At 63.3% G+C, this 25,787-nt stretch overlaps 1 protein-coding gene and 1 long non-coding RNA gene across 3 annotated transcripts in view; one reads left to right on the top strand and one right to left on the bottom strand.

Moving 5' to 3' along the window:
- The window catches only part of CACNA1H (calcium voltage-gated channel subunit alpha1 H), a 30,295-nt gene extending 14,623 nt beyond the window's left edge, over positions 1–15,672 (bottom strand). For both annotated transcript variants that reach the window (XM_040253426.1, XM_040253434.1), the window contains exons 1-11: positions 11,159–15,672; positions 10,860–10,993; positions 10,316–10,413; positions 7,801–7,960; positions 7,106–7,424; positions 6,840–6,932; positions 5,382–6,159; positions 3,381–3,808; positions 1,801–1,952; positions 965–1,150; positions 131–248 (exon numbers count right to left, since the gene is read on the bottom strand). In XM_040253426.1, coding sequence (XP_040109360.1) covers positions 131–248; positions 965–1,150; positions 1,801–1,952; positions 3,381–3,808; positions 5,382–6,159; positions 6,840–6,932; positions 7,106–7,424; positions 7,801–7,960; positions 10,316–10,413; positions 10,860–10,993; positions 11,159–11,251 — 2,559 coding nt within the window. In that variant the 5' untranslated portion in view covers positions 11,252–15,672. The remainder of the gene's footprint in view (positions 1–130; positions 249–964; positions 1,151–1,800; positions 1,953–3,380; positions 3,809–5,381; positions 6,160–6,839; positions 6,933–7,105; positions 7,425–7,800; positions 7,961–10,315; positions 10,414–10,859; positions 10,994–11,158) is intronic.
- LOC120872797 lies at positions 1,014–1,741 on the top strand. Its single transcript, XR_005723339.1, has 3 exons — positions 1,014–1,099; positions 1,232–1,298; positions 1,585–1,741. It is a non-coding gene; the product is annotated as an uncharacterized LOC120872797 (long non-coding RNA).
- Positions 15,673–25,787: the final 10,115 nt, after the last annotated feature.

Genomic DNA, 25,787 nt, shown 5'->3' with positions numbered 1-25,787 from the left:
ACCACCCCAACGTTCCGGCCACCGTTCTTCACCCCCAGTGGTCTCGGAGGGGCCTTAGCCAGCTCCGAGCAGGGCTATGGCCCTCCAGGGACCACCCGTGCATAGCAGGGGACGGCCTGCCCAGCTGTACCTGGAACACAGTGACGATGGCCCACAGTAGGGAATCAAAGTTCTTCCGGTCAGGGATTGTGTCTCCGGTATCTGTTTTCAGACTGAATTTGCAGCCAAAGAGATGCATGCCAAGGATGCTGGGGGGGTGGACAGGCAAGGGTACAGTGAGTGACTGGTGCAGAGGGCCAGGTGTAGGGCTGGGGACCGAGCCTGGTCACCCCATGCCCACCATCCACTCCTCTACACCTCCCAGAACTCCGGCTTCCTCGTGGGCAGGGCTGCCCAGGGTCCACGGACAAGCTGTTTCCATTCTATAGGTGGTAAGACCAAAGCCAAGCACAGAGGGAACACTGGAGGCCACTCTGGCTTCAGGCAGCGGCCAGGACTGGGTGTCTGTCTCATCCGGCCTATGTGGGCCGCTCTCCGCCCCAGCCCCCTCCCGGAGGCCTGGGGCCAAGCCGGCCCACGGCCTGGGCTCAGCGACAGCAGCAGGGGTCCAGGAGCCCCAGCTTGCCTGCTTGCCTGCCCCGCCCTCCTCCGCCCCTTTGCCCTTTGCTCTTGAGCACAGTTCCAAGTCCCCCACTGCGTGCTGGCGCCTGGCAGCAAAACCCACAGTAACTGAATTTGTCTCCCTCTTTGAGGCTCAGGGCACCCCAGGCCCCGAAGCCAGGGCCGGCCCGGTGGGCGCGACCCGCGCGGTGGGCGGGGCCGTCCTGTGCGGGGCGGGTGCCGGCGCGGTGGGCGGTCCCGGCTGGGAGTGGGGTCTCCCGTCCAGCGCCGGCGCGGGCTCCTTGCCACAGGCCTTCCCCGTGCAGCCACCCGGGGCAGGGCGGCCCCTGCGCGGCGCACGCACCTGAAGATGAAGATGAAGAGCATGAGCAGCATGCAGAAGGTGGCCACGTTGTCCATGGTCTTCATGAGCACCACCAGCTGGCGCCGCAGCGCGGGCATGAAGCGCACCAGCTTGAGCACCCGCAGCAGCCGGAAGGTGCGCAGCACCGACAGCCCGCCGTCCGCCTGCCCGATGATCTCCCACACGCTGGGGGGCGGGGTTGGGGGTGGGACGGGCAGGGTTAGGACGGCCTACTCCCGCCCTAACTCTGGGACACCCTCTTCCCAGAGGCAGGAACGACAGGAACGACAGCCCAGAGCCACCGCGGCCTCTGCTCAACCCCAACTGGGAGCAGGTTCGGCTGCATCAAAGCGTGGGAGCGGCTGAGGGGTGGCGGTGGCAGACTCGACTGAGCACCTTCCCAGAGTGCCTGGCTTGTCTGCTCTCCTTAGGCTGGGGGGCCCTTTGACTCCCAAGGGCCCTGCTTTGTCCCAGGGGGAGGAAATTTCCTCAGATCCCCCTGGTCCTTTCTGCGCTGATTTTGCTGTAGCAAGCTGGCCTTTCTTGCAGGGGCTCAGCCCTCAGTGGAGACCGGCTGCAAGGCTGAACGGCCACTGAGAGCGCCTGTTCTGTTCCCAAAGGGAACAGCTCCACTAGCTTCTAGAAACTCCCGCCTGAGCTGCAGCTGACCTCGCCATGTGCACTCTGCCTTTGAGGAGGGGCGAGGGTCCAGCCCCAGGAGACCCCACCTCTGCACCCTGACCACAGGGCCTTCCCAGTGGCAGGGGCTCTGCCATCCGTGGGGGCTGTGGTGGACATGGGAGCCTCCCCAGGCCCCAGGGGAGGAGGGGACCCACCTGATGACCACGATGATGCCGTCAAAGATGTTGTAGGGGTTCCGGATGTAGCCCAGTGGGCCACAGGCCAGCAGCTTCAACAGCATCTCCAGAGCAAACATGCTTGTGAACACAATGTTGCTGATCTCCAGGGCGTTGGTCAGCTCATCCGGCTGCGGGCGGCAGAGTGGTTGTCAGGGCCTGCCCCCAGCCCCCACTGCCTGTCATGGCAGGGTGGGGCACCACTCCACTGAGCTGGGAGCAGGTAAGGGTGCATCAAGGGACTGAGGCAACATCTCAGGAGACCCATCGGCTGCTGTCCAGAGGAGGAAACAGGGACCACAGGGGTGTCCCCTCCAGCTGCACCCCAGCCTGCCTAGCCCTCCCACTGACTGTCCCTGGCTCCCCCAGGCTCCACCTGACCTTCTCAGCAGCATGTCTGAGAAACAGGGCTCTGGACACTTCCTAGACCCCAACAGCACAGGCCTTGGGAACAGAGCCTAGAGCATGTTCCAGGGTGGGCGTGTGGGTACCCGGGGTGCAGGCAGTACAGTGGCTCCCCCAGCAGCTGCCCTGGCCCTGGTGGCCCCGCACACCCTTCCTTGTCAGCAGAAGGCCCCAGAGGCCCTTTTCTTAGCAGGAATATGCTAGTCTGCCTATGTGTGCAAGTGCACACCTGTGCCAGTGTAAATGCTGGTGTGTGTGTGCGTGTGTGGTCTGCTTGTGTGCACATGTGAGTCTGCATGTACCCACATGTGTTGTGTGCATGCGTGGCCACCCACGTGTGTCTGTGCACAAGCCCACATCTGCACAGATAACCTTTGTGTACGTGCATGTGTGCATGTGTGTGCGTGCAGAGGCTCCTCCTGGCCAGGGATCCCCGAGCCTGCTGTTGCTCCTGCCCTGGATCTCACTCTCACAGATGGCACCTCCTGGCCGCCAGCTGGAGGCTAACATCACTTGCATTTTCCCTGAAATTGCTAAAGGATGAAAGACCAGAGCTTAAGGGACTTAAAAAGCCCAGAGGGCAGAAAAGGAAGAAGGCAGTTTGGTCATTAACAGTGAATTGGCCTCGGTCCCCAGGGAGGACGACCTCTCCCTGCCAGCCCAGCCGCTGCTCCTCGGGGAAGCCCCAGCCCAGGGCAGGGGCCGCGCACCAGCACCACGTGCCACCGCCACATTCCCATCTGGGGCCACCCAGGGCATCCCAGCCTGAAGGCCCAGCTCATACGGGGGGCTCTCTCCATGAAAGCTGGGCTCTGGGGGTCCCACCCTGAAAAGCACCAGATGGCCTGGCAAGTGCCCTTGGCTCCCTGCAGCCTCTAGGTCTGCACTCTCAATGCCCCAGCCCAGACAGAGGACCTCCGGATGGGAGCCACAGTCTGTCTCCACTCAGCAGAGGCCCCCCACCGAGCAGCAGGAGCCTCCACTGAGTGAGCGATAAAAACTCCCTCACAGCCGACCTGCAGCCCCACTGCCACGCCTGTTCCCCAACCCGAGAGCCCTCCGTGGAGCCCATGAGAGGCTAAAGCCTGCAGGAGACACAGGCAGGTGGGACGTGCCCCAGGGCCACTCTGAAGGCTGTTTGTGTGGGCGCCCACCTGCTCGTGGTACTCGACACCCATGCTCAGCGTGTTGGTGAGGATGGCCACCATGATGCCCCGGCTGAAGTACTTGCTGTCCACGATGCGACGCAGCTTGCCGCTGAAGGAGGCCCAGACGCGGCCCAGCCCGCCCTGCTCGCCCGCCGCTGCCCGCCGTGTGCCGCCCGCGCCTGGCGCCTCTGTCACGGGGGGCGACTGCATGGGGTCGCGGCGGTCCCCATGCCGCACGTCCTGGGTGAACTCATAGACCCCGTTGCTGTCTGAGTCTCCACTGTCTGAGTTGCTGAACTCCAGCTCGGGGTCCTCCAAGGCACTGGTGCAGTACGGGCAGCTGCTCAGCTCACAGGTCAGCGTGCCCGCCTGGGGGCTGGGCAGGGGGCAGGGCACACTCAGGCCTGACAGGCGGCTGGGGGCCTGGCCCAGTCCTGCGGGGAGAAGGATGCGGGCAGCCTCGGGTAGCTCAGCTGGTGCCCAGGAAGCAGGCGCTCATGGAGGCTGCTGTGGGGTGAATGGTGTCTGTGTGCACACCTGCGCACGCCTGGGCACACTCATATACACTTGAGCACACAGCTGAGCACATTGTACACACCTGAGCACTCCATGCACGCCTGCATACACCTGAGCACGGGTGCACATCTGGGCACTCTCGTACACACCTGGACACACTCATATACACTTGGGCACACAGCTGAGCACATTGTACACACCTGAGCACTCCATGCACGCCTGCATACACCTGAGCACGGGTGCACATCTGGGCACTCTCGTACACACCTGGGCACACTCATATACACTTGGGCACACAGCTGAGCACACTGTACCCACCTGAGCACACCATGCACGCCTGCATATACCTGAGCACGAGTGCACATCTGGGCACTCTCGTACACACCTGGGCACACTCATATACACTTGGGCACACAGCTGAGCACATTGTACACACCTGAGCACACCACGCACGCCTGCATACACCTGAGCACGGGTGCACATCTGGGCACTCTCGTACACACCTGGGCACACAGCTGAGCACATGCACAGGAACAGACACACACACTTGCACACTCATACGCCCTGCAGAGCTGCTCTGTTCACTCAGGGATAAAAAGAGGCAGAGGCTCATCCCTGCAGGAGCCACACCACCCACAAAAATATGACATGAGCCACTTTCCAGTAAATGGATGCCGTGACCATGAACGTTCTGGCTCATGATGCCCTGAGCCATCGTCCCTCCGTGCTGGCTCCCTGGCTGAGTCTCTGGGACCCAGGTGACTCTGCACCCACAGAGGCTTAGACTCGCCGCAGCCAGATGCCCCGCAGGGCCATGCTCCCCCAGGGCGCAGTGCAGAGCTGCAGGCATATGTGCGGTGATGCCTGGGGCACCATGTGAGCACACAGGGCAGCCCTGGCACACACACCTCTCCCTGCCCTGGGTGTCCCTGCCAGTGCAGGCCACCTGGGAGGCCTCAGCCTGGTGTGACCCCAGTGTCCTGCATGAGCCAGGCTGGTTAGGCCGGGGGCCCAGGTGGGAGGACCGGGTGTACCGAGGGGCACCCTGGCTCCTCTCTGCTCGGCCTCTGGGAGCTCTGCGACCTTGGCTTCCCCTCACCGCCCCCCCCCCACCCGCCCCAGCCACAGTCTCCCCACCAAGAGTGCAGGCCAAGTGCTTCTCCTAAGAAACGACCAGCCATCCCGCTCGGGGCTGGACGTGGGCCATGGGACACGGCCCCGGGGGCTTCTTTTTTGCTTGCCAGCTTCAGAATTCTCATTTCCCTGTGGCAAACACTCACACCCCACTGAGCCATCAGCTACTCAAGAACACAGGATGGATGGTCGGGGGGGGGCACCTCCTCCCATCTGAGGCCCCTAGGCCCCCTTTCTCTCTCTCGTTCAGGACTCCAAAGGAGAAGGCTGGGCTCACGAGGGTGGGCACATAAGTTGGGACGTCCCAGGAGCTCTGTACCCCACCCCCCACTGCTCCCCACAGGGGCAGGTCCTTACCATGCTCCCCAACCAGGTGCTGGATCTTCTCGCAGGGATCTGGGCTGCTCAGCCTCAGGGGGCTGTGCCCCCCAGCTCCCGGGGGGCCACCAGGCCGCTTCCCCTTGGGCCTGAGGCCACTTTTGCCACTGCCCGTGGCTGAGGGCAGGATGGTGGGGTAGTTCATGGCTCCCAGCCCGGTGGCCAGCTTGAGCCCGGCAGCGGCAGTGGCTGCGGCGTGCGCCACGTGCGCCCTCTCCTGCGGCCCCTCCACGTGGCAGTCAGCGTGGTACACACTGTGCACCGACTCAGCGTCAGGGGGCCCACGCCCGGGCGAGGCTGGCGCTCTGGCCCGCACCAGCCTGGTGTCGCCGGCTCCTGGCTCGGGGCCGGGCCGGCGGGGGCTGCCGTGGCTGAAGTGGTAGTGGTGGTGGTGGTGGTGGTGGTGGTGGTACACGAGGTGGTGGATGGAGGCGGTGCGCCCGCCTGCCCGCCGTGGCCGCCGCCCTGAGCCCTGGCCATGCACGGCGCCACTGGGGTCCACCTTCTTGCGCCAGCGGCTCTGCCAGCGGGCATAGAGGCGGAGGCCACGGCGCTTTAGCTTGCGGCACACGTGGCCCACGTACCGGAGGAACTCCTCGTAGCAGCTGCCTGGCTCAGAGAAGCTGGCTAGCGTGCTGTCGTTGGACAGATACCGGGCCCGCTGCTCCCGCATCAGCTGGTTCTCCCGCTGCTTTGTCTCTGAGAACTGTGTGGCGATGACCACCAGGCACAGGTTGATCATGAAGAAGGAACCCACCTGTGGTGGGTAGGCAGCCATGAGCTCACTGGCCATGTGCTCCTGGGAGGTGGGGAAGTGGGGTGCACTGGGATCCACCATCTAGGGTGGGGCAGGAGGCCAGGGCAGCAGCTGTGGTTTCTACACCACAGTCAAGCCCCTGATGAGAAATACACTGAGCCCTACTGCGGGCTTCCCGATCTAGGAATGGGTGGTGGGCAGTGGCTGCTCCTTGATTATCTGTGGACAATTGGAGGACATGTGGGGAGACTCCTTCCTGTCATTTGTGTGGCTCATACCCTCCTCCTGAAGATATGTTTTTCAACTAGATCCTCCTGCCTGGGTCAGGCCTCCCCCAGCCCCCAAGGCTGCACTGTCCTCCGTGGCAGGGTCAGCAGGTGACACTCTCCTGTGCTTGGGTTTATGGTCTGAGATAACAAGGGATAGGTTCCTGGCTCAACTCACCTCTGGTCTATGCAGCCCCTGCCTCAGACCCCAGGGCCACTAAGAGAACCAACTGAGCGCCACCTTTGGGGGGTCACACTCCCTGTGGAGGGCCGGGATGGCACAGGACCTCCACGGATCCCAGGGGCAGGGCCACGGCCAGTAACAGAGGAGCTCAGGATCTGAGACAGGTCTGCCACAATGTGGGGACACCCCCCACCCCTCGCAGCAGATGTCCCCCACAACCCCACACTCACGATGATGAGCAAGATGAAGTAGATGAAGTTGTAGAAGGAGTGGGCGTCCATGACGTAGTACATGATGTCCACCCAGCCCTCCAGCGTGATCACCTGGGGGAGGGGGGGCAGGCGGCTGGACACATGGACAGCCCTGGAAGGGCAGTGGGCCCTCCTCGCCTGTCCTGGGGAGGGTGGCATAGCTGGCGGGGCAGGAAAGCCCTGCCTGGCACCAGCCCCCAGCCCTACATGCTGGGCGCGCGGTACCAGGGAGACCCGGAGCCCACCTGGAAGATGGCAATCCAGGCGTAGCCGATGTTGTCGAAGCTGATGGCCCCGTTGTGCGGGTTGGAGTCGCCCGAGCGGCACACATTGTAGTACTGGTTCCAGTTGATACAGGTGTGGTGACCCGTGCCACCTGCGCCCTCGGCCTGCGGCTGCCCGTAAGCCTCCCAGCCCAGAGTGCACTCCACGCGCAGCTCGCGGCGGCTAGGGATGTGCGAGCACTTCTGCATGCCGTTGTCCCGGCGGGAGGAGCAGATGAACGGGTTTTCCTCGCCCTCCTCCGGCTGGTAGTACGGCCGCAGGAAGCTGAGGTTGCTGTTCCTGGAGGAGAGACGGCGAGACAGACACACACAAAGGTATACACACAAAACAAAAGGTAAGAGGCAGACCTAAGTCCGCTAGCGCTGGTGCCTCTCTCGGAAGGTCGTGTCTGGGGGAACCGGGCTTGGAGGGCAGGAACCTGGGGGGCGGAACCTGTTGGGGTGGAGCCTCCGGGGCGGAGCCTGGAGGGAGGAACCTGTTGGGGTGGAGCCTCCGGGGCGGGGCCTGGAGGGAGGAACCTGTTGGGGTGGAGCCTCCGGGGCGGGGCCTGTTGGGGGTGGAGCCTCCGGGGCGGGGCCTGGAGGGAGGAACCTGTTGGGGTGGAGCCTCCAGAGGTAGGCCCAGGAAGAGCGGATTAGGGGCAGGGCCTGCGCACCTGGCGAAGGTGCTGTCCAGGAAGCAGCGGTTGCGCAGCAGGCCGGCCCAAAGCTGGACGCCCACGATGCCGAAGATGAAGAAGACAAAGAAGCAGAGCAGGAGGACGTTGCCGAGCATGGGCAGTGTGTCCAGCAGCAGCGTGACCAGGATCCGCATGCCTGCAGGCATCACGCAGCCGGTCAGCGCAGCAGAGCCCTCCCGGGCATCCCTGAGGCCCCAGCCCCTCCTGAGCTCTCTGCCATTCACAGGTGGGCATCTGCGGGGGACACGACCCAGGCCCCTGCACATTCTGTCAGACCCCACGGAGGGCAGGAAATAAGGCCACCGACTGGAAGGGCTCAGGGTAGGTGGTCCTTGCTCCTCAGGAAAGCTGGCCCGGACCACACAGTTTCCAGACGGGGCCCCAGCGTGACAGCTCAGGAGTCCCACAGCCCCAAGCTCGTCATGGGAGCGGCAGCCTGGGGAAGCCCCAGCAGCTCAGACTCTGGGCTGCCTCCTGCATGCAGGAGCCACGGGTCTTGAAGCAGGTACTGTGTTTGGGGACCAGTGTTTCTTCCCACTCTCTATGTGAATCATGTGAAGCAGAGCCCTGGAGGGGAGGTAGGGGCTGTGTGCACCCCAGGGAAGGAGGCAGTTTTTTTTTTTTTTTATAGATTTTTTTTCTTTTTGATGTGGACCATTTTTAAAGTCTTTATTGGATTTGTTACAATACTGCATCTGTGTTATGTTTTGGACTTTTGGTCATGAGCATGTGGCATCTTAACCCACAGACCTGGGCTCGAACTCACACGCCCTGCATTGGAAGGTGAAGTCCCAACCACTGGACCACCAGGGAAGTCCCAGGAGGCGGCTTTTGAGAGAGCGTTTTGAAGCTCTCATTCCTGGGTGTGATGGAGTGTGTGAACACTCCAGGGAGTGGGTCAGCCAGCCCCATCAGCCCTCGCTTGGTCCTGGCTCTGCCCTGCTCCCAGACCTCAGCAAGGACATGTCTCACTTCCAGAAACAAGCAAGGGCCAGGCTAAGGGTGCAGGCAGAGCCAGGGGCAGATGCCAAGGCCTCTTGGAGAGCACCCAGGGGCTGCTGGGTGACAGAGAGGCCCCTGGAGCTACAGGAGTAATCACAGCTGGGAGGGGCACTGCAGTTTCAGAAACGGCTGAGAGGAAGATTCACCAGGGACAAAGTCTGAGAGCACCACCGTCGCCAGACCGCAACTGGCTCCAAGGCCAAAGATGATCCCGGGTTCAGAGTAGACTCCAGGCAGCCAGAGTGAGACGCAGCCTGGACCATGCCCACTGGGGGCTCACAGTGAGGGGAACATGGTCCAGTGTGGGGGAGGCACCTGTTTGGGACCAGGGCCTGACCCCACAGGGAGACCAGGCTGAAGGCAGCCTCTGGCCTAAAGTGATCTGTGCTGTGAAAGGGGCTGTGCTGTCCCTTCAGGCACTGAAAGGGGACCCAGGTGAACAAAGCCAGTGTGTGGTGGTGCTGGGCACAGAGCCGTCCTTGAGGGGTACCATGTTCACAGGTGGGTAAACCAAGGCTCAGGGGGGCACAGCTACTTGCCCAAGGTCACACAGCATCTGAACCCTGTCTGATCCCGGAGGGTAGAGCCAAGTGGCAGCTAGACGGAAGGCCTAGGAGTCCCACAGCATAACCCTTCACCTTCCTGCTCTTTGGTGGAGCTGACAGCTTCAGGGGGAGACAGTGACCCATCCTGGGGGGGATACTTCTTGGAGGAGCTGCAGGACAAGCCCTGATCCCTTGGGCCACGGTGCTGAAGCCACCAGGACCCAAGATAGGCAGCCAGAAAGGCTGTGCACACCAAGGTGTTACACGAGACCCACCTGTATGCGTGAGTACACACACTTGAGTCATGTGGGGAATGCCCCTCACTATACCCTCAGGAAAACTAACAGCTGAATTCAGTCAGAACACTGGAAACTTTGAAGACACGGAGACCCCCACACAGACCCACATGGGCATGACCAAGGTCAGCACAGACCACCTCCCAAATAAGCTTCCAAACCCGTACCGTCCAAACCCACACGACTGCCTAGAAGCTTCTCCGTGCTTCCCTGAGCGCCAGGCCCCTTGGCAGGGCTCACACAGGACTGCTGGGGCGGGTAAACAAGGAAACTACCATGTCCTGCATGGCTCCAGGACATGGCCCCAAACGCTGTGTGGACGATGAGTCTGAGGTTCCGAACGGCCCCTGACACTCAGCAGCCCTGGGGGACATGGGGCCGCCATTCATCCTGACTGCGCATCACACCCCGGCTCGGTACAGGGTTGCTCTGTCCCCACCCATCCCCCGCCACTCTGAAAAGCAGCGGCAAGCCCTCCGCTGCCGTGTAAGTGGCAGGAGGCCTGCACTGTGGTCTGGGCTGGGACCCCAGCACCCAGCAGCCAGACAGGCGGTACAGTCTCTGGGTCTTGTGCCCAGTGGGGCCTCAGGAGCTCTCAGCAGGGCTGTCTGGCCACGCTTACCCCAGCCCTGGGTGGGGGTCACTTACTGGGCACACGGTTGATGGCACGAAGGGGCCGCAGCACGCGCACGGTTCGGATGGCCGAGAGGCTCACGTTGTGTCCGTCCAAGGAGTACTCCATCATACTGGGGGCAGAGCAGGGGCATGCTCAGCGGGGGCAGGTGCTGGGAGAGGGGGTCAGAGCTAGGCCAGCGGGCACCCGGCTCTCTCCAGGGTACCCTGGAGGCTGAGGCCAGGAGGTGAGCACTTGCTGAGACATGATCCCCATGCCGTGCGCCCAGCCTGGCTGCCCGGAGGTAGGGAAAGCACAGCCTCGGCTCAGCACTGGAGGACCCTCGCCGCTCACAAGCCGCCCAGGACACCTTGTGTCTGTCCCACCGTCCCTGGTGCTGACACAGGGATCCCAGGATAGGTCCTGCCCCTGGCACCCCACCCCAAGCACTCCCTGGGCCCCGCCCCGCCTGAGTGCACCTCCCCATCTCTCATCCTGGGGCCCCCCGGGGCCGCTCCCAGGCGGGCCTGACCAGGCACTGGGGTCGCTCCGGCCTGGCCCTCGGGGGAGGGGCCGTACCCCGCCATGACGATGAAGAAGTCCAGCCTGTTCCACGTGTCGCCCAGGTAGCACTTCTGCCCAAAGAGCCCCAGGGCGATCATCTTGATGACCATCTCCACCGCGAAGAAGGCGAAGATGAAGTCGTCAAAGGCCTGCAGGAGTGGGGCCTGAGAGTGGGGCCTGCGCCCCTCGCACGGCCCGGGCCGCCAGTTACCGGCCCCGCCCCCGCCCCCGCCCGCCCTCTAGGCTCCGCCCACGCCAAGCTCCGCCGTCACACCCCGCCCACCTCCAGGCCCCGCCCCTCCGGCCCCGCCCACCTCCAGGATGCCGCAGCGCTCCGAGCGGCACTCGACGTCCTCGCAGGGCCGGAACATGCCCAGGGTCACGCAGTTGAGCATGATGACCAGCATGCTAACGTGCTCGAACCACGTGGGACAGGTGCTGAGTTAAGGGTCCACGTGGCAGCTAAGGAGCCCCAGGACGCGCCCCCAGCATCCCTCAGCCGCCACAGGGCCACATCCTCAAAATCTCCCCATTTCGTGCCCGGCCCATCAGCTGCGCAGTGAGGGACAGACCCCAATACCGGCCTCTGGACACCGCTGCCAACCTCTTGTGTACAGCAGGACCCTGGACCGAGGCGCGGGGCCAGCCACTGCCCCTCCACCAGGCTCCCTAAACCGTGGCCAGGCTCACCATTGCTGCCCAGCTGGGACCCCAAGTACCACAAATGCCCACTAATTGTTATGGGTGCCATAAAGGCAGCCTCAAAGACCCTCTCCGTGGCCCTGCAAGAGTCCCTCCTGTGACCCCAGAGGATGCCCTGACCACGGCGACAGGCAAGAGGGATGCGAACTTTAGCCCAGCTCAGTGCCTGGGCCCAGGGGACCTATTGGATGAAGGGGGCTGGGACACAGACGGTCAGGTGAGTGAGGACCACCCCCCAAGTTAGTCGGCTCGTGAAGGGTCCAGGAGACCCTCCCTTTGGCAGGAGGGTGTCCAGTCAGGACATTAGGGTGCCTGGCCAGCAGCCAGTGCTGTATCAACCCGTGCTGTGTGAACCTGATCACCTGCAGGGTTGCTGGCCCTCAGGACGGAAGGCCACCCGCCACATCAATGAGGATGCATATTCTGAGAGTGGCCACCAGGTGGCGCCTCGGCTCCACAGAAGCCACGGTGCACCCCCAAGGTCCCCCTCCGCTCCTCCGGAAGGGAGCCACGTGGTGGGCCAGCAGTGCCAGGCCTGAGGAAGGGGGTTCTCCGGCGGGGGCAGTGGGGCTTCATCCAAGCCCGTGGGTGCAGGCAGGTGTCCCTCAGATGGGAGGGCCCTGGGGCACTCCTTGTACCCCCCCCCCCACCAGGACACATAGCCACCACCACCCCTCCCCCGGGGCAGGCTTCCTGTGGGGCTGCCCGCCTGTCCCGCCCTGGGGTGGATAGCAGGGGACCAGAGAAGCCTTCTCGAGCTCTGTGGGGTGGAAAGGGCCTCCTACTAAAGACAGAGACGGTCAGCACTTGGAAAACACTGCTTGTTGGAAGACAGCCTGGGAAATTTGGTACCAGGGCCCCCTAGCCCCACCCCAGGCACCCAGGGAGCTGTGCAGGACGACAGGGGCCAGACCGCCTGCAGCACATGCAGGCTGTGTGCCCTGGAGCCTCGGTGCCCCTCTGTGCCCCCTCAGTGTCCGCCAGTTGGGGGAGTGCGCATTGCACAGTTCAACGAGGTGACCAAAGCAGTAGGGCCTGGCTCCGCAAAGTGGGTCGGTCCCCAGGGCCCTGAATGCCCACTCTGCGCCCCCACTGCACGTGGGTGCTAGGCTCGGGGTCCATGTGGCCCCACCTATGAGGGTCTCTGACCCTTAGGTCACCTGACACACTGGCAGAGGCTATGCTGTGACCGGGGTCAGGGAGGGACAAGGCGTGGGCAAGTTCAGGGCCTGTGTGTTCATTCAGGTGGATGGGCAGGAGAAGGCCGGGCTGTGTCTGTCTCCTTCCTTTGTGGAGCTGGCAGCCCACCCCACTGGGAGAAGGGGCAGACCCTTCTCCCCTGGCACCCCGCAGGGACAGGGCCAACAGTGGCCTCTCTGAAGCCCCTGGTCCCCGGTGCCCCTTGCAATGTGGCACTGGGCCACCGATGTAATTACCCGTTCCCGCTGAGAGCGCCATAATTACACTTAATGGGTTCAGCAGTAACAAGTGCCTCTGCTGTGATCTGGCTGCAAAGAAACAGAAATCAGCATCCCGCTAAGATAGCTCAGAGGGCCCAGCCCCCAGGTCCGTGACAGCAGGCCACCATGAGCAGGCAGCCCTGGGTCTGGCGGGTGATGGTCAGATGTTCCCCAGAGCTGGCTGGACCCTTGATCTTGCAGGCTTGCCGTCCCCACCCCTGCAGGGAGGCAGTGCAGAGCAGCCTGCGCCCTTGGTTTGCCCGTCCCCGGCAGCAGGGGTGTGGGGACTGCACACCGGGCTCCTGCGACACCCGTTCCCTGCTCCAATTCCCCTAGCTCTTCCTCTACCCCAAGGGCTTCTGCCTGGCTGGTCCTGCCTCCCACGTGGTGAACGTCCTGCTACAGGAGTAGCAAGGTGCCCGGCCCAGCCCACCCCTGAGCCCTCAGCCCCTCCCATCTTCCACCATCATCACATCCCTCTTCTCAGACTGATGTCACCAGCCTGATTCCTCCAGGGCCTGCACCCACTCTCACCCCAGACCCTGGAGCTACCGTAGGGCAGAACTGAGGACCTTGGCGCTCGACGGTGCTGTGCGCATCTGGAGCCCCAGGCTGGTCTGGACCAGGACCCACGAAGGGCTATTGGGACTGGGGGTCGCAGTCCCCCACCGGTGCCTCAAGCCAGGTCCCCAGCAAGTTGTAAAGACAGTCCAGCTTGAGGTCCTGGGCTGCGGTCCTACCTCAATACCTTCCCAAACCGTAGACAACCCCCCCCAACCTCAGCTTCTCCTGACCCTGCCGGCCCCGCCTGCCTTCCTCAACCTTGTGGCCTGCCCCAGGGGCTCAGGACAGCTTCCATGGCCGCAGAGACCCTGAGGGATGAGCACAGGCTCACGTGAGCAGCGGGGACACAGTCCATGTGGCTGGGGTGACCTACCTGGCCAATATGGCCCCCATCCATACCCGCAAGCACATCCCTTGGTGGTTACCATCCTATGATACACCCGCCCCACCCCCACCTAAACACCATGTGAGGGATGAGGTCCCAGGGTCCTGCAAGTCGTGTCTGTACAAAGTGCACCCAGGAGACGCAAGCTGCCCTGCCCGGGGAGGGCTCTCCACACACAGGGTCCCCCTGGCCCAGTCCAGAGAGGAGACCTGCTGGAGGGGGGCTCCATCAGCCCCCCCAGGCCAGCCATCCCCAAGTCACGCCTCAGTGGGCAGCTGACGACAGGCAGTGCCAATTGGACTCTCATCTCACAGCCGCTGACTTCCGGAGGCTTAATTACACAGATGGATTTTCCGGGTTTTAATTAAAAATCCTGTAGGTTTTGAACCAAATTCTACAAATCAGAGTCAATCTCCACTGCAGGTCCAAGGAAGCCAGGCTGACGCGTGGCTGGGCAGAGACAGCTGCGCCAGCCCGGCAAGAGGCCTGGTCACATGCAGAGGAGCTGGGGGCACGGGTCTTTCGGGTACCCCACAGCCAGGAAGGTTCTGCCCAGGCCTGGAGGCTGAAAGAAAGGTAGCCAGCCTGTTGACCCATGCTCCCAGACCCCCCCTGGGCCTTGGCCTGACAGATCCTTGCTGTCCAGCCTGGGCAGGGTGGGGCCTGGACTGACACTCCCTGGGGAAGCCTGTCCCACAGCCAGGCTGGGGGCTTGCAATGAGAAATGGGTTTTCAGAGAGGCTCGAAGAGGGACCCAGAGCCAGGCCTGGAGACCCAGTCAGCAGAGGGGGCAGGGATCTGGTCCATCCAGGGACACCCTCAAGTGCCATAACCTGACCCCGCGCCAACCCGCGGGTCGCACACTCTGTCTCGAAGCTCTCCTCGCATCCACTGGCCCTGCATCAGCCTCCTCCCTTCTTTCTGTCTCTGCAGCCTTGGTGGGGACCACCTTCCCACCCCCGCAGCCATGCCCATGGGCCTGGCCTCCCCCCGCCGGTGCAGAGCAGGAACTCAGTCTTGTCATGAAGACTCTTGGTGCCGGCTCCATGGTCTCCGAGCCCACGGCTGCAAAGCACCCCACACAAACCCAATGACAGGCCCAGAGGGCGAGGAGGGCAAGGTGGACAGCAGCCGCTGTCCATGGTGCTGAAGCGTCCCCATCTGGGGAGCTCAGGGCTGAGGGGCTGGGCTCACCCAGGGCCGGGCTCTGTGGAGCCACTTCGGAATGTCTAGCTCCATGTCCCTTCTCATTCCCAGACTCCCAGCTAGTTAAGAAAAGCACATCAAGGGCTGCTTGGAAGACAACTGGGGAGCAGGGCGACCCCCAAAGGCACTAGGATGCTGCAAGGTGGGAAGCTGAGGTTCAGGGAGGTCAGGAGAGGGAGGCTTGATCAGCACACACCAGGGGCGGCCAGCCCCCCGCCAGCAGCCACACCATGGTGGTACTGACACGCCATGTCCATCACCAGGAACACTGGTCTCCAGGGTCCTGGCACAGGGTGGGGGTCCCTGAGGCCTGGGTGGCGCAGGATGGTGTGGTCCTGGACCCTTGAGCCAAATCCCCAGCATCACGCAGCTGCCCACAGCCCACCCAGACCTGCTGGTTCCACGAGTCTGGGGACAAGAACCTGACCGCCAGGTTCTCTTCATGACCCCCACCCACCTCTCACCCTTTTTTAGCCTCAGATCATACCAGTCAATCCTAAAGGAAATCAACCCTGAATGTTCATTGAAAGGACTGATGCTGAGGCTGAAGCTCCAATACTTTGGCCACCTGATTCGAAGAGCCGACTCACTGCAAAAGACCCTGATGCTGGGAAAGACTACGGCAGGAGGAGAAGGGGATGACGAGGGATGAGATAAATCGATGGCATCACTGATTCAATGAACATGAATTTGAGCAAGCTCTAGGAGATGGACAGGGAAGTCTGGCGTGCTGCAGTCCATGGGGTTGCTAAGAGTCAGATAGGACTGCGCGACTGAACACCACCACCCACCTCTCACGTTTTCTTAGCCTGTTTCTCCACTTGTACAGCAGTGGTGATGATTGCTACTTTCCAGATGAGGACGGTCACCCAGATCCCCCCAACCTGTCCCTCATCCTGATGAACGGGCCCCTCCCTTGCCGCCTGGGATATGCGGAGGGAGGGGACATCATGCCTCGACCCAAGGATCTGAGGATGTAGGGCGGAGTCTGTGGGGGAGGGTCAGGATAAGGGCTGCCATCACCAGGGGTCAGACAGCAGAACTGGGCATCCTCACGCAGAGACTCGGCTCCAGATCCCAAAGCCACAAACCGACGGGGAACACAGGGCTCGAGGGCTGTGGGGCGGGGTCCCCAGGTGTGACTGCTACGTGGGGTCAAAGCCCTGACCCCACAGGCCGTGTTGAGATCATGTGGACAGAGACGCAAAGTTCCCAGGAGAATGAAAAGGCCTGAGCTGGCTGCCCCCAGAGCAATCTGATGGGCTCACTCACCCTCTTAGGCCCAGCCCACAACTGTCCTGCGTGAATGTCCACATGCCCAGGCAAAGGGGCTCAGGGTGGCCCAGAGCTGCCCACACCAGACATCTGGGTCAACATCTGTGCCCTCTTCACCGTGGCCGAGGCCACCACCCAGGCCAGGCCACTCTTGCTCGTGCCGGGACCACCTCCTCCCTGCTGCCTGCCCCGTACCTACGACAGCCCCCGGGGCCTCGTCCTTCCAGTATGCCAGGGTCCAGGACACACAGATGCAAGAGCAGGCCCTAGCTGATTGTGACCCCTAGCAGGCAGACCCCTGTAGGGAAGCCCTCAAGGCTGTCCTGCGGCGGTGGGGAGCAGGAGACGGCCGGGCCTCCAGACCCCGCCCCCAGGGTCCAGCATCAGGCCATCCCACGTGGTGTGGAAGAGCCGCCCCAATGGGCAGGAAGATGGACGGCTGAAGACAAGCTTGAAGGGTGGACACCAGGCTGGTACTGGGGCTCTGGACCTGCCCACAGACGCACCGCCTGTGGGAGGCCCCTGGTGGGAAAGCCCTCCCTGCCCCGGGGCTGCCCCTTCCCAGAGGCTCTGCGCCTGCCCCACCCGTAGTTGCACGCCGCCCATGCCCACGCAGCCGGCCTTCATCTCTGTCTCCTCCAGTCCCGGAGCACTCAGTCTTGCGCTTCCTATTTGCCGGAGGAGAAAAGCATATATTTATTCATGGGGGAGGAAGCCCTGCCCTGCGAAAGAACGACCTGGGCCCTGAGGCCTGGGAGGGAGTGCGCCTCCCCAGAGCCCGCTGGAGACCCCGTGGGCAGGGCTCAGGGCAGCACGGAGACCCCAGGGCCCGCCCCGCTCCGCGCAGCCCAGCGTTCGGAACCGAGTGCTCTGTTCCAGGACCCACTTCGGCGGCGAGGCACCCTGATGTCCTCGGTCCGGGTGCAGGGGGCCAAGCCCCACCAGACAGCAGTGTCTGCGATCCTGAGACCACTGACGGGTGTGTGAGCTGCTCCAAACACGTCCTGTGCGGCTGAGTGGGAAAAGTCTGCGGTGGGGAACAGGGCAACCCCGTTACAGAGAACGCGTGTGCAGGCGCACCAGCAGGCAGGCAAGAGGGCTGGACCCACGTGGGAAGTCTGATCCACACACAACCTAAGCGTCGTTGGAGCCGCATCGCCAGTGCAGTGACAAAGCTGGGGTGTTAGGAAGTGCAGACACAGCAGTCCACGAGGGCTGCTGGCTAAGTGAGGCTGGGGAGGGGTCCCCACTCCTGGCTCCCCAGCCACCCACCCAAGCAGACACACCTAGCCCAGTGTTTGTGGGGCAGCCAGAGCCCACAGGCCTCCTGCCCAGCCCCCCAGCTGGTAACCAGCACCTCTCAAGGTTGCCACAGACAGAGCAGCCTCCTCTCTCGCCAGCATCCGAGCAGACACACGTCACTAACAAGGGGGGCCTCCCTCGCCAGCCTCACCCTGGCAGGGTCCCCGCAGAAAGGCCGGTGGCTCACACACCATGAGTGTGGCTCCCACCCAGGGGCCGGCATGCTGGTGAGACTAAGCTGGCCAGCAGCGCCGTCTGTGGACCACCAGCTCCACAAGGAACTCAGAGGGCTCCTGGCAGGACCCACAGACATCGTCCAAGTGCAGCCCCCACTCCGGACCCCCAGGAAGCAGGAAGATGAAGAGCTGCTGTCTGGAAATTCCTCCTGAGTCCCCACACAGCCCAGGGTCACACCAAAAGACCCCAAACCCGGAGCTTAATACATACACATACACACGCATTCAGGTTTTCCTGGTGGCTCAGTGGTAAAGAATCTGCCTGCAACGCAGATGTTGCAGGAGATGTGGTTTTGATCCGTGGGTCAGGAAGATCCCCTGGAGGAGGGCACGACAACCCACTCCAGCGTTCTTGCCTGGAGAGCTCCATGGACAGAGAGAGGAGCCTGGTGGGCTACAGTTCACGGGGTCGCAAAGAGTTAGGCACAACTGAAGTGACTTAGCACATGCTCATACACGCATTCACAGCACCCGAAACCCGGGGACAACCCCAACGTGCACCAGATAAATGGACAGGCAGCACGGGGTCCACCGGAGCACCAGACCGTTACTGGGCCATGGAAAGGAGTGGAGCAGCAACACCTGCCGCCACGCACCGACAAGCCTGAACACATGACATGGGGGAGGCCAGACACTGGGGCCACGTTAGTACAATCCCACCTAGTTTATGAGACGTGCTGAACTGGCAGACCCATAGGCAGTGACCCACTGGGTGCCAGGGGCTGGCAGAAGGGGCGGGGTCCCTTTGGGGTGAAGTAAAGCTCCAGAATTAGGCAGGTGTGGTGGTTGGTCAGGCCATGAATGAACTAAATGCTGCTAAACCGTTCGGTATAATAGTGCTGATTGTATTACAGTACCTGAACTTCACCTTGGAAGATGCCATTTGAAATAAGCCTCCCTCGGGCGGGCCAGTGTGGCCGGTGGGAGGGGCTGGGCTGGGCAGGGTATCCAGTGATGGCTCCCAGGGCCTCAGCAGCTCAGGGATGTGGGTGAGATGGTCTGGGGGTTACAGTGACACCCACCAGGCAGGGGCTGAGCCTCACCAGATGACAGCCGGGCCCCTGGGCATGGGTCGTGCCCTTCAAAGGCTGGGCAGCAGCCGCACACGTGGCACTCAGGCCATGCTACATGGCATCCACCCTGGCTTTGGCATGGGTACCCCCAGAGCTGGGCCTGGCCCCCCGTGTGCCCTCAGGTTCCAGCAGGGTCCAGGGCTCCAGGCCCCCAGACCCACTCTCCATGGCCTCAAGGCCCGGATCCTCCCCTCTGTGAGTGATGCCCACACCTCCAGGGATTTGGGCTGGACCCTCAGGTAGGGGTCTTCTCCCTGGTCTCAGGGACCTGGCAGGGACTCTGGCATGCAGCAGCTTGGGAGCCAGGGTCTGACGCCCTGCAGCACCGAGAAGGCAGAAGGTGTGGATGGAGGCCTGTGTAGACCCACCTGCCCCTGGGGTGGGGTGAGTTTCAGCCCAGTTTTTGGCTGCCAGCCTCCACGTGCAGCCAGAGGGTTTAGGCAGAGACAGACCCCTGAAAGCAAGCACTCCGGCCCCTCCCTTGGGGGTCTGGCCTCACCTGCAGCCCCGATTCAGCGCCTGCTCCCCCAACCCCGGGCACATGCAACCTTTCCCGGAGGCTGGAGATGCCTCTTCCACAAGCACTCTTGGATAATTAATTAATTAGCAAGGTAATTCACTAATTAAGGTTCCCACTTCGGTGACAGGGCCTAGCCAGGAGTGGGATGCTCTATAGACTTGGAGGCCTCCAGGCAGAGGGACAGAGTGGGTCCCCCGGCATATGCTCACTCACACGGGGCTGCAGACAGAGGAGAAAGGCCGGTGTGGTCAAGGCCGGGAGGCTGAAAATGGAACCTTGGTGAGGGAGCCCCCCAAGGGGACCCAGACATTTATGTAGCTACACCCCTCAACCGCACCAGGCCAAATGCCCCCTTTCCCAAGGGGTGCCCAGGCCACTGCCAGCGGGAACACGGGGGCAGGGCCTGTCTCCAAGGGTGTGGTGATCCAGCACAGAAGGGCTCTGACCTGGGGCCCAGGGGGAGCAAAGGTCCACCCACAAGGGCTCAGGGCAAAGCCGGCTGCCCGGGACCCAAGCCCACTGCCTTCAGGAGCCGTCTTACGGGGGAGGTGAGAGAAACTCCATAAAGTGGGGGAGCACACAGTGCCCACGGGTCTCCCAGAGTGGGGCTTGAGCACGGCCGTCCTGATGCCAGGGAAGAGCAAGGGGCGGTTTCTGCGGGGCCTCTTAGGGGAGGGCGCCACTGGAAACCATGATTTTAGGAAGCCACTCTTTCCCCCAGGCTGTCGCCAAGGCGACAAGCTGCTGACAGGTGTAGGGGGCTGTGGAGGGGCTGCCCCCAGTCTCCCCCACAGGAAGGCTCCACAAGTTTTAACTGGGGGAGGGGGTGGGCACAGAGGATTCTGTTGGTGTCTGAGAAGTGGGGCGGGCAGGAGGGGGACCCGACACCAGGGAGGAGCTGGGTGTGTGGTTTCGGCCTCTGGCGGGCGCAGGCAGGCTTAGGTGAAGTTAGAAAAAGGCCCCACGGGCCCCTCCCTGCCCCCGGCGGCTCTGCACGTGGCAGGGCGCCATCTTCTGTGGGCAGCCCCCACGTCTGTGGGGACAAGTGGCCACCAGTCCCCACAGGTCACTTGTACCCCTTGGAGCCACAGGTCTGCCCACCTGTCTAGAGCTCCCTGGACCGCTCACCCAACATCAGGGTGGCGGGACGTGTCCTGGCCGTCGGGGGTGCGGCAGTACCCCGTTTCCTTCCTGCTCCGTCCTGGGGGCCTGCTGTGGTCACACGGGGCAGGGGTCTGGATCAGGAGCCGACCGCGGGCACCTGCGGGCTCTCCCTGTCCCCGCGCCCGGATGGCGCCCACTGACCTCCCCGACTGTCTGCCTGCTCAGACCCCGCTGCACGGGCCGGTCTCCCTGCCCCCGCCCCAGCCTGGGCCCGTATGACTCACTCAGTCTGCTCAGTCGGCCGGGTGGGGAGCAAGAGCCGGCCAAACATGGAGCTGTTTGTTCTCAGTGAGGCTCAAGGTCATGTGGGGGGTACTGGGGGTGCTGGGCTGTCCCAGGGAGAGCGCGTCCCCGGGCACCTGGGCGCCTGCGAGCCCACTCCCCACCCAGCCTGGTGATGGGCGCTCATTGCCCCACAAGCGGCCGGCTGAGGCTGCTGGAACATTCTTTCTCCCCCTGGACCCAACTTTGTGTTCTCAGAGCCCCTCCCTGTGCCGGCGGCCCCAAAAGGCTTCCCGAGCTGAGTCTAGAGGCTCCCGGGAAGCCGACTCTGACCCTAGTCTGCCCCGCACCCCTCCCCCAGCCCCCTGAGAACTGGGGCCACAGGATGTGGGCCGGCACCCAGACCCTGGGTCTTAAAGGCACCGTGGTCTGAGCAGTTTGGGGCACAGACGCCCTCGCCCCGCCTGTGAGAGTTCTCAGCTCATCAGGAGAGCGCCGTTCTCACACTGGCAGTTCACACCCATGTGCCTCGGAGGAGGGAGACAGGAGCAGAAGCAGCCCCTCGCCTCCAGCCAGGCAGGGCTGGGAGTGGGCAGCCAGACCACTGCAAGAGCGAGCCTGTGCCCCTGGCATGCACGTGCCAGGCACGTGCGAGTCTGTGCTCTGCCTGTTCCTGCAAGCCGCCATGCCCCAGGTGTGCACCCAAGCAAGAGTGTCTGTGCACACACATGCTCACACATCTGTACACCAAACACACCACCATGCACACGTCATGCACACACACGCCATCACACATACATGCACTCTTGCACACACACAAGCTTGTGCACATTGCCACGTGTGTATCTTGCAGGTGGTGGCCTTGAGGGGGGCCTGGCACTCCTCTTTCTCGGGAGGAAGACCCCCCCCCCGAGGACTGCAGGACACCAAAGAACCACACCACATGCCCACAGCTCCTGGCACCAGCACCCAGTTCAGAAGACTGTGCTAATCAGGAAGAGCGCTAACGGTTCCCTTCAGCTCCTAATAAAGAGCTTGATTTGGGATGTTTTTCAAGGCATAACTGAGTGAAAAAGTGCCTGGTCTCCACCGCCGATCACCACGCCCGCAAGCAGCCGGCATGTGTAGGCCACAGAGCCTCGTGGAGATACCACCAGTCACTTGGTGGCCCATAGCCCCCGCCCAGGAATGTTCCTGCCTGCAAGTGAAGCCACCCAAGCCGCCCCCCACCCTTCCAGCCTTCTTTATCTCCCTCCCTCATTTCCAGCTTTCCTGACGGAGCTCTCTGTCACAGCTCTTTCTTGGCTCCCACGGGGAGCAGCGGAGGGCTCGGAATGGTCCGCCCCGGCTGGCTCTGTCCTGGGCCCAGGTGGGAAGGCCCAGCCTTCCCAGGTGAGGCCTCCTTCCAGCCACACTTCTGCCAATCTTGGGGGACTCCTCACAGCCCTGGACCTTGGAGGGTGAGGCGGCACAGGGCCAGGAGGGGCCCCTCGGGAAGATGACCGCCCAGCATGGGGCCCATTCTGGGCAGGAATTCTCCAGGCCAGAAATAACCGCCTCCGCGCCACTGCACAGCTGCCCGCGGCCTGAATTAGCGACCCCGGGGGAATGCTCGCTCCTTCCATGGGAACGCAGCCTGGAGTGGCCCGCCCCGCCCCCCACAGCCAGCAGGCTGTCCCCAGAGAAGGGGCCCGGAGTCTGCAGAAGGCTGGCTGCAGGGGGCTCCTTCCCACAGGGGACTTGGGTGAGCACACCTGGGGCCCCTCGCAGAGCTGCCCCCTGCGCCCAGACCCACGTCCCCCAAGTGCAGGGCCCAGGCGGGGAGTTCGTCAGGCCTTTGCACACCTGGTCTCAAGCTCCTGTGTGTGTTAGTAAGGCCCAGCTCACACCTGGGACGCACAGCCACTGTGGAGGGAACAGGGTTACACGTGCATGTACGTCTCTGCACAGGAGAGACCGGGTCACCCCGACGGGAGGCACATGGGCTGGCAACTCGCAAGGGGTACTGTCCCCTGGCCCTCACCCTACATGGGTGGCTCCCTGCAACCCAGCTTCCCTATGAGTGTTGCTGGGCAACCGGGCATTTATTAAACGGATGGAGAAAGGCCAGGCCTCGCCCGCCCGCCCGCCCGCCTGCCAGGGGCGGCCTGCCCTCCCACAGCACCCGGGGCATCCCCGTGCAGTCAGGCCTCGCCACCCCGAGGGCTGACTCAGCCGGGCCCCCTCCTAGGGTGGGGGACAGCAGAAGGGCAGCTCAAGGCTAAGGTCAGGGACCCCAGAGTCCAGCCTCCATCAGAGGAGCCACACTCCTTCCCCATCAGTCCCCCAGGCACTGGGTAAAGACAGAGCCCCTCCCCGGGGTGGGGACAGCAGCTGGGGGCCCACACAGGTATTTTGATGCTCCAGGCAGGTTCGGGGAGCCCAGCCTCAGGGGTCGAGCGCCTCCACTCTGCCAGCCCCCAGGACCCAGCAGCAGCCCCGCCAAGCAGGGGCCCCAGGAAGGGGGGGTGTTCCGAGGGAAATAGAGGCAGTGTCCAGAACCTTCCAGATGAGTCGCGGGCACCAGGAGCTAAGGTGACCCCCGCCCTCCAGAGCAGAGCCGCCCCAGGCCCCCGTGGGCTTCTCAAGAAAGATCCTGCACAGGGGGTGGGACCCCGTCAGGGATGGGGCTCCCACAGTGATGAAGCCACTGGGGGACAGGACCCTCTGCCTGGATAGGGTCCAGGCCTCCTCTCTGGCACCCCTCCTGAGGTGTGACCTAGACCCAACCACCCCGCACCGGAGAACCCCCAGGCCACCGCGGGAGAGCCTCTCAGGGCCTTGGGGATTAAGGCGAGCCCTAGAAGGCCCTGGGTAGGTACCCCTCACCCCTGTGCTGATCCCACCTCTGGAACCACTGGCTTCTTCAGCCTGAGCATCCTTCTTCCTCTGCCCACCCCCACTCTCCCCACCTGGGGGTGCAGACAGCCTAGGGCCTGCCCCCGGGGCTGCCAAGGAGCCTCTGGAAGGACTCAGCCTATCTGAGGGGCAGGAGGCCACGCATTCGGACGCCACCCTCCCTTACAGATGACACACCGGGGCCTGGAGAACGAAGCTCCCAGCTGGGCAGCAAGTTCAAGGCCTGCGGGAGCCCCTTGTGTCCTCTTCACAGCCCCCAGGGATGGGACCCCTGCACCCAAGCAGACCCCCTGCCCAAACTGCTGAGCTGAGCCAGGCACTAGGCCCCAGGCCCCAGCCTCTGAAAGGTCTGGGCAGCCGCACTCACTGCCCCCAGGTCCCTCAGCACCCCCGAGGCCCTCTGGCTGGGTACAATCTCGGCCCTGCCTGTGTTAATAGCAGCAGTGACATTTTAAAAGGACGACCCAGACACTCAGGACGCCAGTTTCAAGGTAAAGCTCGCCGGCCCTGGACTCGCGTCCCTGGACCGCCGTCTCCCGCACCCCCATGGCTGCCGCTCCCCTCCTCACCACAGGCAGCGCCCCTGACATTTCAGCATTGATGCCGCTTGGACGTCTTTCCCGAGGGTCAGGGCCGGTGGTGCCCCGCTGCCCGGAGTGCGGAGCAGGCAGGTCGGCGTGCAGCCTAGACCGTGGCCCAGGGCCACACCTTCCTCAAGTGCAAGAGTCACGTTCTGGCCCGGGCCGGGGCCCCCTGCCCGCCCCCCCCGCCCCAAGGGCACGTCCTCCCGGGTGTGGACTGAACTGTGTCCCTCCTAGTCCTTATGCTGAAGCCCTACCCCCAGGACCTCGGATGTGGGTGCATCTGGAGACAGGCCTTTAAAGAAGTGCTGACGGTCAAGAGAGAGGTTAGGACGGGCTCTTAATGCCTCGTGAAGCAGGGATCAGGACACAGACATACACTGGTGGGCACGTGAGGACAGAGTGTGGCCTCGGGAGAGACCAGCCCTGACTGCGGACGTCCAGTCTGCAGGACTGGGGGGAATAAACATCTGTTGAGGAAACAAACATCTGCTGTTTGAGCTGCCTCGCCTGCAGTGCTGTCACGCCACCCTGTGCAAATACACCCAAGTGCCACCAGGTCCCTGGGGGACCCTTCCTGCCCCTAGCTCGGTCCTGCCTTACCCGGGCTAGGACTCCCGGGGGTGGGCATGGCCCCGGTGCCCTGTCCCATGAACTCGTCAGTTGGGTGAAGAGACTTGCGGGGAGTGGCTCGGGGGGGAGGGGTCTGGCTGCCCAGACAGATGTACAGCTGGACACTGGTAAGCCCCCTGTGTGTGGGGGGGTCCCATGTCCCTCCCGGCACTGCAGTTTACCTGATGGATAAACTGAGACCCAGGGCACATCGCCTGCCAGGCCACAGGGAAGCCAGGCTTGGCCAGTCCCAGTGGACACTCACCCTTGTGCCCCTGGTCCCACGCTCTCTGGGAATCCGACGTGGCCCCCAGGGGCCCCTGCCTCCCGCTGCCCCAGCGCAGACCCCGCCCTCCCGGAGCAGCCAGCCCGCCGTCTCTGGTGTGGCTCTGTCTCACCCGCTCCCCGCCCCTTCCCGGTGCCACGTCCCACAGGAAGTCTCAGCAGCTGGGCTCACACACGCAGAAGCAGGCTCCCCGCGCGGCGGGTGGCTGGGGTGGCCAGCTACCCGCCTGGCAGGTACGGGCCCCCAGACCCAACAGAGACCCAACCCAGGCAGGCAGCACAGAGCTGGGCCCTTGGAGCTTCCAGGAAAGGCCCTCAAAGGTGGGTGGGGGCCAGGAAGTGTCCAAAACACACGCATGTGCTCTGCCCACGACCCCCACGCCCAGGACAAGGGAGGGAGACACTCCAGAGGCGCCTCAGGCTCCATCAGACGCTAATTAGAGCTCCGTGTGGTGCCT

The sequence above is a fragment of the Oryx dammah genome, unplaced genomic scaffold (assembly GCF_014754425.2).
Source record: "Oryx dammah isolate SB20612 unplaced genomic scaffold, SCBI_Odam_1.1 HiC_scaffold_2, whole genome shotgun sequence".
Lineage (NCBI taxonomy): Eukaryota > Metazoa > Chordata > Mammalia > Artiodactyla > Bovidae > Oryx > Oryx dammah.
The sequence above is the reverse complement of the archived record's forward strand: the minus strand, read 5'-3'. Positions and strand labels throughout refer to the sequence as shown.